Source organism: Amblyomma americanum, chromosome 6 (assembly GCF_052857255.1).
Source record: "Amblyomma americanum isolate KBUSLIRL-KWMA chromosome 6, ASM5285725v1, whole genome shotgun sequence".
Classification (NCBI taxonomy): domain Eukaryota; kingdom Metazoa; phylum Arthropoda; class Arachnida; order Ixodida; family Ixodidae; genus Amblyomma; species Amblyomma americanum.
This window is the reverse complement of record NC_135502.1, coordinates 40,923,625-40,943,248: the sequence shown is the minus strand read 5'-3', so window position 1 is coordinate 40,943,248 and position 19,624 is coordinate 40,923,625. Positions and strand designations below refer to the sequence as shown.

Genomic DNA, 19,624 nt, shown 5'->3' with positions numbered 1-19,624 from the left:
TACTGGACTTCTGCACGCTTAATTACGTTGTTGCCTTTCGTCACTGGTTGAATGCGGCTGTCAGATACGTGAAAAAAGTTTGGTATTACGGAAACAAGGCCGGCCGCTACGTCCCAAACGAAGTATTTCTTTCGTTTGTTCGGCGCAATGTTTTCAATGCAGTAATGGCGCATGCGCTTAAAACGGTCTCACAGGACGCAGGCGTCAGTGTCACCGAATTCAGTCAGACAGCTTTCCATATAGTCTACTGTGCAGGCGTCATTGGCACGGGAGTAATCTTTTAATGATTTAATCGAAGAATTCTGACGTTTCTTAGGCGATAAAAGAGGAGCGCTAACGTCTACTAAATAATGACAAGAGAGCCACTGCTCAACTTGTACAGAATGTTCAATGATATCACGTTATCACGATATCAGCGATATCCCGGCATTGCACGACATGTTATATTTACGGAATGTACACAAATTTGTGCAGCATGCTGATGAGAAACAGACCATAACGAGTCACTCAATGCGCAACCTTGTTATTCAGTAATGTGAGCACAACGTACGGGCGTGACTATACTAAAAAAAAAAACAATTTTCCACTTATTTCAGGGTTGAAATAAAGTGGCGTGCGGAGACTTGGGGGGAGTACGTCGTGCGTTCTGTCGAAAGACAGCACACATTTTGTCGAGGTCAAGCCTCCACGCCTTAGCCACTGAGCCCCAGGGTGGGTTTCGCTTCATCGGGGCACCACACCTTGTGCGTATGGCTGGGATACACAGCAATTTTTTCTTTTACAGCGAGGAAAAAAGCAGCGATTGTCAGTCAGTTCTTTTCCTTTTACGTCTTGCAGGAGCGTAAGATGGCATTAAAGGGATGGTGCGTGTGTGTATATAACTCAGATTTGACAGTTATCACTTAGTGCTTATTTATTTAGTAAAGGGCGCCCATCTATTATATTGAATCGAGCTGTGCATTGAGACAAGGAATACGTACATAGTACGGACATTGGTGATTCGTATGACATGAAGTCGATATAATATGAGAGGGACAGTGAAGTGAAATGAACGACACAAGTGCACGTGCTGTTTGCCCGTAAACGAGTTTCAAAGGAAGCAGTCGTTTTTTAATTTTTTTTTTCTTGGCAACGAAATCTTTGCTCTTTGCCTCCCGTTCATCGTGAAGCAGTCACTGCCCACCCGTTCAGGTCACATTCGAAGAGGCGCCCTCAAAGCAAGGATTTTACATGAGCATTCCGCCGGCGACTTCCAGAGCAGCGCCCGTGACGAAGGAACTGGATGTGGGCGCGCAGAGAAACTTGATAGCCTCCGCGATCTCCTTGGGTTGGGCGGGTCTCCCTAGAGGCGTCATGACACGACCCATGGCCTTCTCTTCTTCGCTAGCCTGCGCGGTCATCGGTGTCCTCGTCCAGCCCGGAAGTACGGCATTGCTGCGGATGCCGTGAACTGCCAGTTCCTGCGCCGCTGTCTTAGTGAGGGCAACGACTCCGGCCTTGGAGGCGACGTACGCTGCCGCCTGAGGAAAGCCGCTCTTGGCTGCGATGCTCGACACATTAACGATGGCTGCGCCTCCTTCGGGCAAGGCCTTCTGGGAACGAATCATCTCGCGACTGGCGGCCCGAGTCACAAGGAAAGTGCCCTGCGAGGAGGAGGAGGAGGAGGAGGAGGAGGAGGAGGAGGAGGAGGAGGAGGAGGAGGAGGAGGAGGAGGAGGAGGAGGAGGAGGAGGAGGAGGAACAACTTTATTTACGTCATGGCCTAATGGCATCATGACCTAATGGCGCCGTGACGGAGGCCCAGGCGGCAAGTCAGCGGGAAGAAACGGGAAAGACATCTCGTTGCTTGGATGTGATTGTATGCTGACGTTATTTACCGGCAAGTACACACGGCGCTATCTTAGGCGTGGGTTAAACTAGGGGTGTGTGGCAAAAAAGTTCCATGACTTCTCCATCCCACGGGCGGTATTGTATCCAATATGCGCCAAGTGTAGTCTAGGCTCATCTAAATCACATTTTGGACTGCCTCCAATCGACGAGCCAATTGTCCCACTCGGAAAACTTCTCCTCTGGACAGTAGACGAGAGTGGGCTTTGCGATTACGACATATTATGACACCGCTTGCTCCGGAGAAATTTCTTTGCCCGGCTATCTCTGTAAAGCATTCAAATGATTGTATAATGGAGTGCCCTTTATAAAAATTGCCTACAGATTCCTTATAGATTCTATTGCCTTCCTATAGATATTTCTTTTTGTCTATTCATAGTCTATAGACAAAAGTCTACTAAAGTTGTATGGCCATAAATCTATAGATTCTCTATAGGCTGTCTTTAGGATTTGTATTGCTTATAGACTGTTCTCTAGGATTTGTCTAGGAACAGTCTATAGACTGTCAAAGTAATTTTTTGTAAGGGCGCGCGCCTGTGACCAAACGTGCCCGCCTTTCAGGACAGCACCCGTGCGGACGGTGCAGGCACTCGTCGATGATCTGAATTACGGAGAAAATCTGTGTAGCCAGCAGCGCATCCGCACTAGGATCGGTATATTTTAGCACTCTTTGGAAACATGCTTTTACAGCTATCATGCCACTAAGCACGTGCGTTCTTTTACCTAGGATTCAGACGACGTTGAGTTTCAGAATGGCTCCCAAGAACCGAACTCGCATGCGCAGCTGACTGCTCAGCCTTCGGTACCTTAATATCAGTCGCAGAGAAGCTCACACTGTAAGAGCAGTAGAACGTACCACTCAATAAATTTTCGGAAACTAAATACGTCGTTGGTTCCTGCATATTCTTAGAAACGTTGGCAATACTGAAATGCAGGGGAATATTAACAGCATTGTCTATAATTGCTTCTCTAGTCATAGCTCGTAGTGAAAAAAAATTAATGCATCTCCTACTACTTTCCCTAAAGACCAGCGTGCTTTAAATAAGCCTTCGGAAGTACCTGAGCTACCGCGCGCGTCCGTAATTACACGTGGAACACATTCGTTACGAACACACTCGGAGAATAGAGCCTGAACGACATTGTGCAATGACACCACGGCGCCATGCACGTGACCTATGATGAAGTCTCTATTCTCGCACTTTAATCTACAATAAACGGAACTTTACTCATTTGCACCCCAACAAAACGCGCTCGGCGCCGCAATGAACTTAGCATGCGACCATTCAGCACCGGAACGCCTTAAAGGGCAACTGCACTACTTTTTGAGAGTTCCGCGATATTCTGAAATCCAAACCTATATTGCCTGTAGGCAAAGTGTTTTTTGTGGAAGCATTTAAAATGTTGACGTAATCGAACACTGAACTTTAGGCTTCTTCTGAATGCACCAAAGAAGTGCGGAGAAGTTTGGTATGACGTCATGAAAGGTAAGATGCGAAATTGCTGCTGCCGTCAACCGTCCCTGCTGAGCCTCGTTTGATGGTGCCAAACAACTCTCGGCTGGTTTTGCTTTCGGCGGCTCTAGTTTCTTCCTTACCTTTGATGACGTCATCATGCGGCCCGCACGTGCCCTGCGGAGAAGCTTGACGGCCGTCACAATTTTGATCGACGATTATGTCAGCATTCCAAATGCAAGTCCAAAAAGACTTCACATGTTTTACCTGCAAGTTTCACTCATTCGACCCCTTTACGCTCGTCGATTTCTAAAACATATGCAGTTGCCCTTTAACCACTCAGTCATTCTGGCCAGTTAAAACACGGCAATTCGTTTGCCCGTTTGCCGACGTGTCAGTGATGATCAGACTATTCTGTTCTCTCAACTGATTAAATTCTGTTTCACCAGTTACTGACGACACATGTTAGCATATATTGTCGGAAGGCTTGTTGTAATGACCACGCATCATACAATATCGGCTAAACCAACGTTCTTGCTTCCAGCCTTACTCTCAGGTTGACTCTTATGACGTCGTCGAACAGCTCATCTGTGCTGTCTACGAGAAGGTTCTGGAGCAAAATTCCCGCGCAGTTGACGACGATGCTGAGTGGCAGCGCCGATGCGCTCCTGACGTTGTCGAAAAGTTTCTCCACGGAAGAGGAGTCCCCGACATCCACGTATTCGGCCAGGTGCTTCGCCTCTCCTGTGCAACAGAAGATGGGACCCAGACAACTCTGATGAGCGGGGCTAACAATATGAGGTCAACGAATATGACTCACAAGTGGGAGTATAAAATGTATGCGTGCAAAAACTCCTATTCTCTGCATCCGCTGTTTGCGCATAGTGCACCAATATTCCGGTGGGAATTTTGTATATAACTAGGACCCTTAATTTTTGGGTTTTATTTCCTTCAGATTTCTGCGGGGTAGGAGCGTGTAAGCTTGTCGATATTTTCTGCGCTCAAATACAGACCTATATATATATATATATATATATATATATATATATATATATATATATATATATATATATATATATATATATATATATATATATATATATATATATATATATATATTTCTGAATAACCGTGCAGGTACGGTTATTCAGAGAAGTTTCATAATTTAGGGATTTCCGGGCCATTTTTTTTTTCGAGCAAAAGATAGTTCATCATTATCGATCGTATTTGTGCGAGACGTTAAACTATATATTTTGCTCAATATTTTATAAACAATAGATGAATAGGTGGTTGCATTAAGAACTTCACCAGAACAGATATTTCTTTTTTTTTTCATCACGTCCATTACCATTTCCACCGCAGCACTTCCGCGTCTGCGAAGACATTACTGCCTTCGTTTGCACATTAGGTAAGAATCATTCAACACCACATTGACCATTTCACCGCGCGTGAGACTTGAAGGTGGAGTCGTTAGCGCGGATAGCGCTTGGTACGCTCATGCCATTAAGACGATTGGCTAGTACATGCCTGTGTTTCTGTGCCTGGATTCTAAAACAGACTTAGCGAACCCATCCTTAAGTTAAGCAGCGTCATGAATAACAAAGGCTAAAAAAGGCTTAAGATCATCAGTAACTGAATACATCCTTCTGGAATAAGACTTTCGCTAAGTTTGACATAGAGTCTTCAGCTTCGTGTAATGGCAAACTTCGTCCTCTAGAAGACGCATTTTCGGGTCCAAATCGAGTTTAACCTGATTGTAAAGAAAATCTGCCCGGGGTGTTATAATAGAGTATGACCGTATTTTACCCGGAAACGAAGGACCCTTTACAGGGAGTTCGCGGGAAGACTATAATTTTCAAAATATGCTTTTTAGATTAAATGGTTTCTTCGTGAACATAGCGACAGCATTGGCGGACGTCATAAAATGTGTGAGAAACTGTAATAATTTTTTTTTAAAATACCTGTAAATAACTTTTCATATTTTGTCCCTAAGTCGCTTGGCTGCGATGAGAAAATTGCGGCGAGCCGTCAGGTCATCCATTATCAATTACTACATGCGCCTAAATGTAATTGCCCTTAACGCAATAAGGCGAAGAAATTGGCGCCTCCAGACGCGGCCCAGCTGCAAAGCTGGCTGGCTACGCCCACCTCTACGCCACCTGCTTGAGCGGAGCGTCGCATCCTGCCGCTTGTGATGCTTGTGATGCAGCGCGCGGTTCTTTTTTTTTTTATGTAAGAAATACTGTTATCAACACGATTTGGACAGTGACAGATAGCACCGCACTATAAGCACTCCAACCGTTATCGAATGCAGTATAGTTTAGCCGTTCTGTAGGACAGAGACCGTAGATAAACTCAGGATAGCAAGAGTTGCGTTCTTTATCTTCGTCTTTTTTGCAAAGAACTTAGAGCGAGCAGAATAGATAATGCTGCGAGGCTTTGTCGAGCCTTAGTTCTTTCTTCCTTGAATCTGGAGTGCGACTTCAGGATAGCGACAAGTAATCACTGCACTAATGGTGCCGATTCAGCCCTTCCTTGAAAATACTTCTATAGGCTGAAGCCTGAGGAAACTGTTAAGGTAGGAACTGTAAGAAGTACGCTATTTTCGGGCTTTGAACTTCCCAACATAGTATTTCTCTTTGCAAAGAGTGTCAGCACCGACTGCAATGACTGCAGCTGGCCTTCCATGAGATCCCGCCCGTGATTCGAATTCATTCAGCCAGCTTGTCCTTTGTTTTTATGCGTTAAGGCAGCACTTGTACCACCCGCGGCTTAGATGACATCCGAATTGAAACGGCGTGATGATATCAACAGAAGGCCGGCTTTCCTTTTGGGTTCCTCTCATTTGTTTCAGACTGATGATCGACTGACCTGGCAAGGACTGAGCCACTCCCTTGGCTCCTTCTAGCTGCTTGTCGGCGACGATCACGATGGCGCCTTCTGCGGCCAGGGCGTGGCACACGGCTTCGCCAATACCGCTAGCGCCACCTGTCACCAGGGCTAGCCGCTCAATGAGAGCCATGTCCGCCGCAGCCTCTGTCCACTGCCGCTCTGAAACGTCGCTGCCTACACGGTCTGCCGATTCCTTCGAAGGCAATTTGTCCTCTGGAGTGCAGGGTTGTCGCCTGTGCTATTTGCAGCGCGAAATCAGCCAGCAATCGCCTTGCGATATGCGTCCGCCGTTGTCACCATTTCGCGAACAATGCAGTCGTTAGTTGGCAGAGCTTCTTTCTTGTTTCTCTCTTCTTCGCTCTGTCTAAACCCTTTCCATTCCGTCTCCTTTCTTGGGTACATGGCCGTTCCGCCTCTTCGAGTGGAAGTTCCAAGCCAATTTGTTTTCCCGCTCTCTAAGTCTGGGATGGCCGACAGCCCTGCTTGTGAAAGATGTGGCTGCGAAGAAACAATTGCACATCTCCTGTGTGAGTGCCCTGCTTTGGCGACCGAAAGACGTACGCTGCGTTGTGTCCGCGCCCTTTAACAGAGGATCTCTTGAGCGGCGTTATCAAAATGAGCCTGGTCTCTTGCCCAGCACTGGCACCCGGCGCTGTCGGTGTTTCTGTGTGGCCTGGGCTATGACTCCTGCCTTAAAAGCACCATACACACCGCAGTAAGCCCGACAAAGCCTTGGCCGCGATGCTGGCGATGTTCACGATGGCTGCGCCCCCTTAATTCGGTTAGGGCCTTCTTAGAGCGTATCATTTAGCGCCCTGGGCTGCCGCGGTGGCTGAGTGGTTATGGCGCTCGGCTGCTGGCCTGAAAGACGCGGGTTCGATCCCGGCCGCGGCGGTCGAATTTCGATGAAGGCGAAATTTTAGAGGCCCGTGTACTGTGCGATGTCAGTGCACGTTAAAGAACCCCACGTGGTCGAAATTCCCGGAGCCCTTCCCTACGGCGTCTCTCATAGCCTGAGTCGCTTTGGGACGTTAAACCCCCATAAACTAAACCATTTAGCGACCGGTAGCTTGGGTCACAAGGAACATGCCATTTAACGAGAAAAGCGCCAACGCGTGGATATCACGCGAAGTGACCTTAAATGATCTATAATTTGATTCGCTTGCCTGCTTGATCAATACATTTCTGCCTTCCGTAGAGGTAAAATTTTATTGTTGATGCAGGCAGCAGGTGCAGCCGCAGCAAGTTTATTGGCTTATCAGCGAAATACGTGTCTGGGACATTTATAGCTTGAGGATGGGGCAGTTCTGAGGACAATGGTCACTGAACTTCAGGAACCTGAGGACAGCTGTGAATCATCTTCAAGAACCTTAATCGGGCTGAAATTTTTGTGTGGCCGTCAGCCCTTTCCCAACACAGCCGATACAAATTAACACACCTGCAGATCAAGGTGTTACTGCGGCTATGCAGGACAATATGTGTCCTTAGCAGCGTAAGGGTTGTGGCTAGTGAGCGATTCATCGTGACAAGCAGAATCGCAGATGAAGAGGACAGAAAACGCAGGACACAAGCGCTACAAAAATTTCTTGTGACGTCAGGAAACAAGCAATTTGAGTGCTGCCTTCCTGAAAGGGACATTTATCTGGTTTTCTGGTCGATAAATATCAGAGACAGCGCTCGTCGGCAGTCCGCGGAGAGCAACGAAAGCCGAACCTGACGATGAAAAAGCCGCAGTTACATACTCTAGTGCTTGAGGCACGAAATATTTGCGGGTGCACACATAATTGCCATCTGAAACGTATAACTCGCAGACTACGTGTGAGCTCGTTGACAACGAAATGTACATTTGACTTCACCAGTGTCGCGAATTAGTGACATATCATTTGCATGCCGTGCACTGATTATTACATGGAGCTTGTATGCAAAGAGGTTCTCAGCAGCCAGCGCTTTTTGGTCAAAATGTTTAGCTTCACTGTGATCATGATATGTAAAGAAAAGTGGACGTGATTGTGCAATTTTCAATCATTATCTAACAATTCTTCATCCCTCATTTCCCGACAAATGTAGTAGGGAAAATAAAAGTACATTCGTTGGAGGAAAAAAAATGTTTCTTGCTCTCTGGGCGTTAGAGTTGGTTGGAGGCCTTCGATTTGATCATTCACGATGTTCCGACTTGTGCCAAATATTGGCAGAATGACAACTCTTTCTAATTGACAGCATAGTGATTTCTCAAATTTTAGTGACGCTTCCAGAATTTTTATGTCGGCTTTTTCATGTGGGTACATTAGCTTCCACAGAGGTAATACTTTTTCTTTGATTCCTTCATAAAATGGACAAAAGGGTTAAACTGCCGTATGTGAATGTGGTCTCCTGCACATTTTGCGGCAGTATCTTCGGCATAGAACGCAGCTCCTCGAGCTTCAGCCTTGCCTGTAAAAGTAAGAGTTCTATTTTTCAGGTGACAATGACTGAAGACTTCGCTTTCTCTTTTCTTTACTTAATCGGCGCCTTATTTCCTTCCATGCTCGAAGCCTTGGCGGCATAAGATGCTAAGGCCGGGCAACTTTATATTACAGATTCTACACTGTGAAAAACCGTGATTTAAAAGTGGCAAAGATTCTTGTTGCTAATCGCGTAATACCATGCTGTCACAACCTAACCCGAAATGGCTAGCGGACGTTTTCAGTCACCCTTGCGTCATACCGATTTGGACTGCTTTCCGCGTGGCGTCATGAACTTCACCAGACTACGGAGTTGGCACTGTCCAGTATGTAATGCAGCTGGAAATGCCAACAACTCACTGACCCAGCCGAGCGATTCGGATACTCTGCGCGAGGCCTCTCTACGTGCTTGTTCGCCAGGACCACGCCGGCATCCTCGGAGGCCAATGCATGACACACGGCTTCGCCGATGTCGCTCGAGCCGCCGTCACAACAGTGAGCCGACCGATCAGAGCCATGTCTATCTAAGCCCAAGACCACACGCTATCTTTGTAACCGGCATTACGGAAGTCTAACACCGGAAACGGAAATTGCGTAGCACAGGGCGGTGGCTTCAAGCTCCTCTGGCCAGGTCGTTGTGCGCGTGAAATCCGCGTACTAGCTAAGTAATGCCTAGGAAGCAAGCTGGGAAAGGAGCTCTTCCCAAACGAGATTATTGGCTGTGTGTTTGTGTGTGCGTCCACTTCTCTGCGCAAGGAAACGGTCTGAAGTAGGGGGCGTACAGACTGTTTACATACATAAAAGATATTTTCTGCCTGCCGGCTCAGCGCGCAAGAGAAGTCTTGGAGATAAACCAGCAACAGAGGTCGGCATTCGGCACGCGCTATCTCTTTTGTGTGGGACGAAACTCTAGAGCGAAACTTAAGATTGTGCAGTTTATGGGCAGATAACTTTAGTTATGCGTGTAGGGTATGCTCCGTAACTGGTACATCCGAATTAAATTGGTGCTGATCATGCTGGTAGTTGTGTTAATGACAAAGTCATTAGCCTCACATTAATGTTGTCGACTTCGCCTGTGTCTCATCGGCAAAACATTATATATCTCCTACCACTGCCCCATAAGGCCAATGCTCAGACACATGTATGGACATGAGGGACTCGTTAACGTACATTTTGAACGAAGCAAACAGTAACCAAAACGAAAGAGCGCGTACGGGGACGCATAGACCAGTGCCCGCTAAGAATTTTAGCGCGCATCTTAATCCCTGGAGTTTCAGGAACAGCTGCAAGGCTGCAGGGCCTCCGGGGTGATTCAGTGGTTATGGCGCTCGGCTGCTGACCCGAAAAACGCGGGTTCGATTCCGGCCGCGGCGGTTGAATTTCTATGGAGGTCCGCCTCAGTGGTTAGGGCGCTCGGCTACTGATCCGGAGTTCCCGGGTTCGAACCCAACCGCGGCGGCTACGTTTTTATGGAGGAAAAACGCTAAAGCGCCCATGTGCTGTGCGATGTCAGTGCACGTTAAATATACCCAGGTGGTCGAAGTTATTCCGGAGCGCTCCACTACGGCACCTCTTTCTTCCTTTCTTCTTTCACTCCCTCCTTATCCCTTCCCTTACGGCGCGGTTCAGGTGTCCAACGATATATGAGACAGATACTGCGCCATTTCCTTTCCCCCAAAACCAATTATTATTATTATTGAAATTTTAAATGGCCGTGCACTGTGCGATGTCAGTTGCACGTTAAAGAACCCCAGGTGGTCGAAATTTCCGGAGCCCTTCACTACGGCGTCCCTTATAGCCTGAGTCGCTTTGGGACGTTAAACTCCCATAAACCAAACCTTCAGGCACACAACGAGAAAACAATAATGTCCGGCAATTAATGCACTACCGGACCTCCTAATTTAGCACAGACATGTCTCACTGCGAAAAGATATACACTATAGGAGAAAATGTTGCCGTCCACAACGGCACAGTTTATCTACAGACGGGACACAGCATGAATCTTGTGCAGCCGTTCCAGTATCCAGGCAAAGTCCATGCGTGGTCAATACAAGGGAGTGGGATACTGGTACTATGTAGACCAGAGAAAACGGTTCGTCACAGACCCAACATAAATTTTGTGTCGTCATGAACGAAATACGAATCAGTGAAGATGTGTCTAAGAGATGACCTCAGTCAGCACCATACACACACCGATCGCACGCAGCAGTTAGATTTCGCATCTCATTTTAATGATCTGCGATAAAGCAGCATAATTCGATATATATTCATCTTTCATTGACCCTGAAACTGCTTCAAACGCCTTCATTCATAAGAAGGTGAGGGAAAACCCACACTGAGAACATTACAAGCGCGTAGGAAGGGCTGCATTTTAAACTGGCAGAAGTATTCGGATTCAGATTAGCCACGGTGAACCAAGCATCACCGGTCTCCGTGAGTGACTTGCTGAAAGGGCAGAGATGCTTTTCTGTCATTGGAACAGCGGTGAAGACTGCCAGCTACAGCGTTCCTCTTCAGTGATGACGTTACACCGGCTTCGATGCTTTGAAACAGTCGACGCCTGGTTGTGCCGATCGCGCCAGAAGAAGGCGCAATAAGGCAGCGATAAGCATAATATTTTTTAAATTAAGTATTGAAGCTGTTATCTACAACAGTGAACACTGATAGGCAACAACTCTCAGAAAGTTACGAATGTTCGACCTAGCGCGTAATTTAGTTACACGAGGTTTCTATTGTGACTGTGGCGAAGTCGTGTGACGAATGGCAAGAGAGAAGCACCGTCGGTCAGCAACCGAACGTGGCGACGATACCTGTGCTGACCATCTGAAGAATGAGCGTACAGTGAAGATCATGTGTATCCAAGGAGCACATAGTGAAAGCACATTTTTTTTTCTTGAAATCATAAACATTAGCGCAGAAATCAAACTTCGCCTTGGAATGGTCATTTAGTCCATGTCTCCGTAGATTAGCTGCGCAGATTTGTTTACTCTAGATCATTTCTTATTTGTATTGATAGCGTCGAAGGAAGGAGAGAGAAAGAGAAGTACATGTACCTCAAGATACGGTTTAAAAATTCAACTCTTTGTTCAACACAATAAAACCAGAGGAAGGAACGAAAGAAGAACAATACACGACGACGTCTGGGCTTTAACGCTCTTATTCTATTCTCCGTTTCTTTGTTGTGTTTGTTCCTGTTCCTTCTCTGACGCTCTTCTCTATGTTACGGGCCCTTCCGCTAGTATTATTGTGTGGGATAATCTGCAGCAAATGGGCCAACTCTCCGCCCCTCTCTGTGTTGCGCATTGCTTGGCGGCGCCGAGTTTCCTGAGACCATTATTACGTTCCACCTTGCCCAGCTTTCATTTCCGGAACACATAGGGTGCCTTTTCGAGGGCACCTTCTCCCTGGTCATGCAAGGCCTGTTTTGATCAATTCGCATCTAGATAACGTAATTGTAACAAACTTTTCAAATTTAGAGGTGCGCACAGTGGCAAAGTGTAGAGGTGGTCTGTGTTGGTAGGGTATTTTTGAAGGTGAGGACATTTTGGGCATGGTCGGTGCAACTCCAAATGTCCACACTTCACATCTCAGACCCTAACATCATTATTTGTTGCCCAGTCAAGTTCCTTATCGCTGAATCCGCATCTAGATTCAGCAAATCATAGTGTGAAGAGGTGTTGCGATCTGAGTCGCATGGTCTAGAACAAATGCACCAGTCAGACGACGAAGGACAGAGAATAGACGAGGCACACACTGCTACTGGAACAGCTGTGATTCATTGATACAAGTCCGCCTCCCAAGAAAACCAGCTGAGCTCAGTGCGGGAGTAGGTCTTGGGATGCTCACAACCTTTCCTGTCCCTCAGTTGGGTCCGCAGTAGCGTGCACGGGTCTCTCCTGAACAGATCTCGCAGCCTCTTGAATCCAGCTACACATATCGCTTCTTCATGCCACTGTTGAGCCCGTCCGCAAAACGCCGGATGAGACCTTCTCATCAGCGAATACAGCCGGGGATCTGAAAACAGAGTACAATTTATTCTCTCCCTCTCTCTTCCGAACCCTAGTATTGGTCTAGATAGGCTTTGGTATTTCAGAGATGAACGCCCATTCGACGTAAATCACATATAAAGTCCTCCAGTGACTTCCAGGACAGCGCCCGTCACAAAGGAACTAGCGCTTGGTGAACAAAGGAATCTGATGGCTTCCGCGACCTCTCGCGGCTCGGCGGCCCTCTTGAGCGGCGTGACAGCAACCAGCGCAGCCCTGTGCTCTTCGCTCGCAATGTGCGCCATCGGTGTCTCGGTGTAGCCCGGCAGCACGACGTTGCAGCGGATGCCGTGGTGGGCCATTTCCTGCGCCGCCGTCTTCGTCAGGGCCACGACTCCGGCCTTGCAAGCAGCGTACGCGCCGCAGTTGGCCCAGCCACCCCTGGCCACGATGCTGGCTATGTTTACGATGGCTGCGCCTCCTTCGGGTAAAGCATTCTTGGAGCCTATCATCTCGCGGCAGGCGGCCCGCGTCACAAGGAAAGTACCCTGCGGAGAGAAATGGGCCAACGTGAGGCTACGGCCATTAGGTTTGCTGAGTTGTTTAGCATGGATTTCGCCGTGGTTTCTTGTTCAATTAATCTCTCTCACTTAATCTCTTTCCTGCCGCGGGTGAATTCAACATTAGATGAATGCAGTAGCAGGACTTTTTTCAGGCCTTTAAGATTCGGGACAGAAAAATGCTTCTGCGGTGGCTGTGAAATTTCAGGGTTTCCGCCAGTGCCTAACCAGCACAGCCGGTAAGCCTTAGCTGTCTTGGCAACAGCGATGTTGTTCAGGTATTGCGGGATATAAGTGGGTTGTCTTTCCTACAATGCCTAATACATTTTGCTCTATGATAGCCACTGAGCAGCGGCCTCGAATATGGCTAACCGCTCGAGCTACGATAAATATCAAGTTTGCTGACATTATTTGCTCTGAAAAAAAAATCAGACCATAGCGATTAAAACTCACTACCAATTATAGAAATGCTTAACGGTCTGGCTATTTTTTAAAGTTACATCTGAACCTACACATGGTACGCATGATCTATTCCATAACGCACACACAGTATGCGAGAGCTCGGGGCTAACAGAATGCACATTTCATTTAAATTGCGATGTGCAAGTGTACACTTTCCAACACACTGTAGCAATGGCCCCAGCATACAACCTTGTGGGAAGGAAAATAAACCGATGGAGGGGACTTGAGATGCATGTGCCATAAAAACTGTCCCGAACTGTAAAAATCCCCGTAGACTGTCGTGAAGAAGCAGGATTTTTGCTCGACACGGCATCAGAGCCCGTTTGTTGCCTGTGCTAGAAATGTAGTCAGTCAGATTCCTCGTTCATGTGGGAATATGTAAGAAGGGGTCGATGCTTTAACGAGCACGTACGCGAACGCCACAAAACAGTCTACAAAGGAGGCACCCGTTATTTCGCAGATCACTGTCTTTCCTACATTTGCGAACCCTGCTTCGAAAATTGATCTTGTATAGAGGAACGCGGAAAGAAGGGCTGTTATTATCGTAGCTACTTCAGTTACTTATTAGACTGTAAAGACGGGCTAGCTGGTCTTGATAAATCCGATTTATTTTTTCAGCGCAAAATTAGACAGGACGTCGGAAAGAGACACACGCAAGACTGTCTAATTTTGCTCTGAAAAAGAAAGGCATTTGAATTACGGAAGTGACGGAGGTTTGAAATGAATATTGTGTGAGGTTTCCGTCTGCATTCATGCGAAAAAAAGAACTGGCTTACTTGAATGTGGCTGGGCTTTCGCACACATAAAGGAAGTTTGTGCCCATTGTGCCTGAGTTTTCGACTTCCGGGTTTCAATGTTTGTGTGATGACTGTGATAAATAGTTCAATGCCCCTTCTTTCCAATTTTTCCAAAAGCTTATGGGCGGCAAAAAATGTATTATTAAAGTTAGAACTGTGCCCTTTAGTTTATTTCGTTCTTCTGCGCGTTTTTTTTTTTCGCGCTACGAATGTTTCCACGAATTACCCGCGAAACCGAACTTTCACTCTGGGAGCTCGAATGTTTTCAGCGTGGTACATATAGATTAAATCTCTGCATAAATGAAAAATCCGAGGATGACGCCCACCCCGCCGTGCACTTTGCCCGTCGTGTGCCATCGCATGCGGAATGCTGAAGCAGCTAGCGGGATGTCAGCGGTAAACAACTGTTTTAACTCTGACCACATCATTGTACTTGAACTCATTGCAAATAATTTTAGTGAAAGCTCTACTGTTCTGGGTACAACCTCCTTTTTCGATGTGGATAGGCCAATGACCTTCAATGCCTGACAAGGTCAAACTGAACTTGACTGCGTAGTGGTATGGCTCACGCTATGGTAGTATGACTACGTGATCACATGACTATGACCATTCAGTAGATGACCTTGATTTTTGACCTTGACCTTGACGTTTGATTTGAGGCAGTGGAGACCACGCTTAACGGAGCTTTCGGTCGTACAACCACGTTCAAGCCACGTTCAACTCCAAACATTTTTTTTTTTTGAGTTAGCATCAGAGCCACCATGTTTGGAAATTTGTCCGCCCGTATCATACCTTGGTTGGCAGGTCAGGTGGCGAAGTTGAGAGGGAAAAAAAATTGCCCTCTTCAATTTCAGGGCAGGGGAGGAAGAATGAAAGTGGGAGAGGGAATATGAAGAGAGGGTGGGAGGCGACTGATGTAGGGGGGGGGGGGGGTGAACAGAGAAGGAGTACGGTGTGTCGCACGGTGATTGCTGGATTATATCAGGAGAGTGAATTTAGGCACTTCGCAGTAATAGCCTTTCATCGCGGATAAATGGTTCTGAAATTACTTCCCGTCTTACTTTGAGGTTGACTCTTATAATGTCGTCGAACAGCTCGTCCGTCGTATCGACGAGAAGTGACTGACAGAAAAGGGCGGCGCTGTTCACAACGATGCTGAGCGGTAGAGTGTACGCGCTCCTGATGTTGTCGAAGAGCTTCTCCACGGAAGAGGAGTCTCCGATATCTACGTGCTGGGCCAGGTGTTCCACATCTCCTGCAGGGCAGAATCCGAGGCAACAACTGAAATAAGTGGGGTTAACCATTCGAAATTAACTAAGTTAAGGCAAAACTAAATCTGTAATATCGCGTGGGCGAAGGACCCTATTCTCTCCGCGCACTAGCTTCCTTCAGAATGCAAGCCAACATATACTGTGCTTATGCGAGGCTTTATTTAACGCTGAAGGGAGATTTCAACTCGGTAATATACCTAACAGGATACCCCAGCTGAGGAATAGCAGTATTTTAAAAAGACCGCGTACACACTAAAGTTCTGCGTACACACATACAAACATTCAATTTTCGCATGGTGCATATAAGTCCAGTGTCTCTAAGGAAACTTAAAGGGCCTTCGTCGCGGGCAATCTTGAAGTCACTTTGGTCCAGGGTCGTTACAAACGCGGCACAAATATTGTATTTTTGCCCATGTAAAAAAAAAACAATGGCAATCCCTGTTCATTGACTTACCAGGCTGCTTGATATAAAAGGCCACCTAATTCGTTCTACCCTAAATTTTCAGATCAGTCTTCAAGTGGCAGGTCCATTGATGCGAATCAAAGAAACGGCAAAAATCAGCGGCTCGCAGTAGACAACGCAGCAGCTAACTAGTTACTGAATCGATGCGTTTATGTGCACCAAGTTCACGTCACAGCGAGCGAAAAACTAAGCTTCAACTAAAGACAAAAAGAAGCAACCACTAGACTGAGGCTTATTTTCTCCAGCTTTATCTTGTTCCAGGCCTCACACATCGTTATCAGCAAAGAAAACGGGACGTAAAAACTCGGCATCTCGATACTCTTTCGTGGGCGGCGATGCGACACTAGATTGAGATAGATCTAATCGAGGTTGCAGTTTTCGGAAAAATTAAGCGCCGTAAGTGTGCAACAAGCCCACTGTGACTGTAAAGTATCTCAGCATTGGCTTTATGTACGCTTAGTGCAGCCAGCTGTTTATAATCCAGAGCGTATAATAATTTTAGAAAGTAGGCATACAGTCGGCCAACAACTTATCCTCTTGTTTTCGTTTAGGAAACAGGCCGTCGAAACTACACGAGAATTTTTGTTCAAATGACGAGGGCCGGCTTTTCCTCTGCTGTCATTGAGATCAATCTCAACATGTTATTGAAAGCCCTAAGCACGCATGCACGCTGCAACGCAAATTCGAGCTGGATTCAACATGGATGGATGGACGGACGGACGGACGGACGGACGGACGGACGGACGGACGGACGGACGGACGGACGGACGGACGGACGGACGGACGGATGGATGGATGGATGGACGGACGGACGGACGGACGGACGGACGGACGGACGGACGGACGGACGGACGGACGGATGGATGGATGGATGGATGGATGGATGGATGGATGGATGGATGGATGGATGGATGGAGCGTCCCCTTTGAAACGGGGAGTTGCCACTATGCTCAGCTTTTTTTCCCTTTATTTTTTGTAACACTGTTGTAAGTTACTAAAATTCGCAATTTGCTTTAAATACGTCTTCCTACGCTTTTAATCTTATGTCACCTTTCTGCTTCAGAGCCACCAATCTTCCTATCGCTTTGGGCTATTTCCGCAGCAGATTTATTTACATGGCTATTGTTATCTCTAAACCCTAGGGCCTCAGGAAGAGTGACTGTGCCTGCATCGACATCGGGATGGATACCATCACAGTTTAGTATGAGGCGTTCTATTGATTCTGGATGGATGGATGGAAGGTAGGAGCATTCCCTTTAAAACGGGGCAGTGGCAGTTGCCACCATGCTCAGTTTTTTTCCCTTTATTTTTGTTTAACTCTGCTGTAAGTTGTTAATAAAATTCACCATTTTCAGTAAAATCCGTCTTCCCATACTTTAAAACTTATGTCACCTCCCTGCTTTTCAGCCACCAATCCTCCTATCGCTTTTTGCTAATTTCCACCGCAGATTTATTTACATGATTATTGTTATCTCTAAACCCTAAGGCCTCAGGAAGAGTGACTGTGCCTGCATCGACATCGGGATGGATACCATCACATTTTACAATGAGGTGTTCTATTGTTTCTACTGATTTACCACACACAGCACATGTGTCATCTTCTTCGTTAAATTTCTTTTTGTTGCTGCGCGTGTGAAGACACCCTGACCTAGCTTCAAAGAGGAGGGCACTGCCTCTTGAGTTGCCATAAAACGTTTCCTTCCTGATCTGCCTTTTCCAGCATAGATCTAGTTCTACACTGTGCTTCTTTTTCATTGAATCTATCCAATTTTTACAGAGGCAGGATAGCGCCCCCTAGCGTTAAGTTTCCATCGGTGCTCCACATGAAGAAGGAAGTTTGCCGCTCTTCCAGTTAGTCATGTTACCGAAAATGTCGAAGATTCACTGACCTGGTAGCGATTCGACCACTTTTCGAGCAGCATCCACGTTCCTGTTTGCGATGACGACGGTAGCGCCCTCCGCGGCCAAGGCATGGCAGACGGCTTCACCGATGCCGCTCGAGCCTCCCGTCACAAGAGCCAGCCGACCGCTGAGCGCCATGTCCTCCAAAGCCTATACGTACACTCAATGTCTGTCTGTCCGGCATTCCCAACTCATCCTGCCGAGTGATTGGGTGGAAATCATGTGGGAGAGAGGAGCGACTTCCTGTTTCTGCACCCAGGCTATTGTGGATGAAAATCCGCAGACTACCTCAAGCACACCGAGATAGAGCTCCGTAAAACAGCACCTTCGTAAACAAGGCAAATGGCCTTGCCCATGTGTAATCGTTCGTGGGTGTGTGTCATTTTTTCTGTGCACCCAAGTGGACAGACGAAAGCATGCGGGCTGATTGTGTAAAGATATGAAGTCATTCTCCACCTCCTGGGTCAGCGCGGAATAGCTGTCTAGGAGATAAGCCATGCTTGGGCTGTTGGGCATTTGTCGATAAAGCTGCCGACACAGCAGAGGCAAGTTGTTGGCACGAAGTATATTTTTGCAAGAGAGAGAAATTCCCTCTGTAGAGGGAAATTTAAGATCGCGAATGTTGGCAACGAAAACAAAAAAGTTAGGAAAAGCCCCACATGACAGCATCTAAACGTGAAAACCATTTAATCTATGCCTATAAAGTATAGGAGTATCGTGAATATTAAGTTTGGAGAATTCTAGCATTGACACACTTCGAAAAACGTAAAAAATTTATGCTCACTGAGTAATGCCGCTCGATGAAAAGCACAAATCTAAATAAGTTTATTTGAGCAGTTCCAGCATTCGCACAGCTTCAGTGGCAGGGATGGAGACCTGTTGTAATAAATTACGGAAATCAGCAGAAGTGCCATTCTTTTGTTTGCTGATCTTTCGTAGAAATTTCGGGATATTTTAAACAATAAAGTTCTTTTTTTCTGTTGCAACGATGTACAAAATTCCGGATAATGAAAACAAAAAGATTTAAATAACAGTTGCTTTCTAAATTTACCGAGGACTGTCAGTACTGGGAGCTCCGTATATTGAAAGACAAAAGCAATATTATGAGCCATATGAACACGCACTCTCTGCCCATTCCCCAGCGGCATGGATCTGGTAGTAGTTTTTCCTGTACAACACAGTTGGTTGAATTTACACGTGATTTATCAGGAGATTTGGATAAGGATTTCGCTATTGTCTGGTTGTTTGTAGACATTACGAAGTTGTTGGATGTAGTCCCACATTTTTATTGATAAAAAATTAGGAATCTATAATATAAACAGTATGAATGTAAAATGAATCAAAGAATATGCATTTTCATTTTTTATGCTCTATCGACTGTTGCGGCAAGTGCAGAAACACCCAAACCGTGTCAGTTCGTATGATATCAAAATTTATCTACTTTCATTTCAACGAGAACATCCATCACTTCAATGACTTCCTCACAGAAACCTTGGTTCCTGAGAATGTCTAG

The 19,624-nt window shown here is 46.5% G+C and overlaps 2 protein-coding genes across 2 annotated transcripts; both read right to left on the bottom strand.

Annotated features, from left to right (window-relative positions):
• Positions 1–1,087: 1,087 nt before the first annotated feature.
• Positions 1,088–6,499, bottom strand: LOC144094667 ((3R)-3-hydroxyacyl-CoA dehydrogenase-like). Its single transcript, XM_077628589.1, has 3 exons — positions 6,209–6,499; positions 3,888–4,081; positions 1,088–1,643 (listed from the first exon to the last, which is right to left on the bottom strand). The coding sequence occupies exons 1-3, from the start codon at positions 6,357–6,359 to the stop codon at positions 1,227–1,229; spliced, it is 762 nt and encodes a 253-aa protein (XP_077484715.1). The 5' UTR covers positions 6,360–6,499; the 3' UTR covers positions 1,088–1,226.
• Positions 6,500–11,945: 5,446 nt separating this feature from the next.
• On the bottom strand, positions 11,946–18,351 carry LOC144094666 ((3R)-3-hydroxyacyl-CoA dehydrogenase-like). The gene is made up of 3 exons (XM_077628588.1): positions 18,099–18,351; positions 15,537–15,730; positions 11,946–13,204 (listed from the first exon to the last, which is right to left on the bottom strand). The coding sequence occupies exons 1-3, from the start codon at positions 18,247–18,249 to the stop codon at positions 12,788–12,790; spliced, it is 762 nt and encodes a 253-aa protein (XP_077484714.1). The 5' UTR covers positions 18,250–18,351; the 3' UTR covers positions 11,946–12,787.
• Between the last annotated feature and the right edge of the window lie 1,273 nt (positions 18,352–19,624).

What these genes read in the sequence shown, in the direction of transcription:
- LOC144094667 (XM_077628589.1), bottom strand. Translation starts at nt 6,359, where the DNA reads ATGGCTCTCATTGAGCGGCTAGCCCTGGTGACAGGTGGCGCTAGCGGT. An exon ending in AGTGGCTCAGTCCTTGCCAG is followed by an intron (nt 4,082 to 6,208) that starts GTCAGTCGATCA and finishes TCTGTTGCACAG; the next exon opens with GAGAGGCGAAGCACCTGGCC. An exon ending in TCATAAGAGTCAACCTGAGA is followed by an intron (nt 1,644 to 3,887) that starts GTAAGGCTGGAA and finishes TCCTCCTCGCAG; the next exon opens with GGCACTTTCCTTGTGACTCG.
- LOC144094666 (XM_077628588.1), bottom strand. Translation starts at nt 18,249, where the DNA reads ATGGCGCTCAGCGGTCGGCTGGCTCTTGTGACGGGAGGCTCGAGCGGC. An exon ending in AGTGGTCGAATCGCTACCAG is followed by an intron (nt 15,731 to 18,098) that starts GTCAGTGAATCT and finishes TCTGCCCTGCAG; the next exon opens with GAGATGTGGAACACCTGGCC. An exon ending in TTATAAGAGTCAACCTCAAA is followed by an intron (nt 13,205 to 15,536) that starts GTAAGACGGGAA and finishes TTCTCTCCGCAG; the next exon opens with GGTACTTTCCTTGTGACGCG.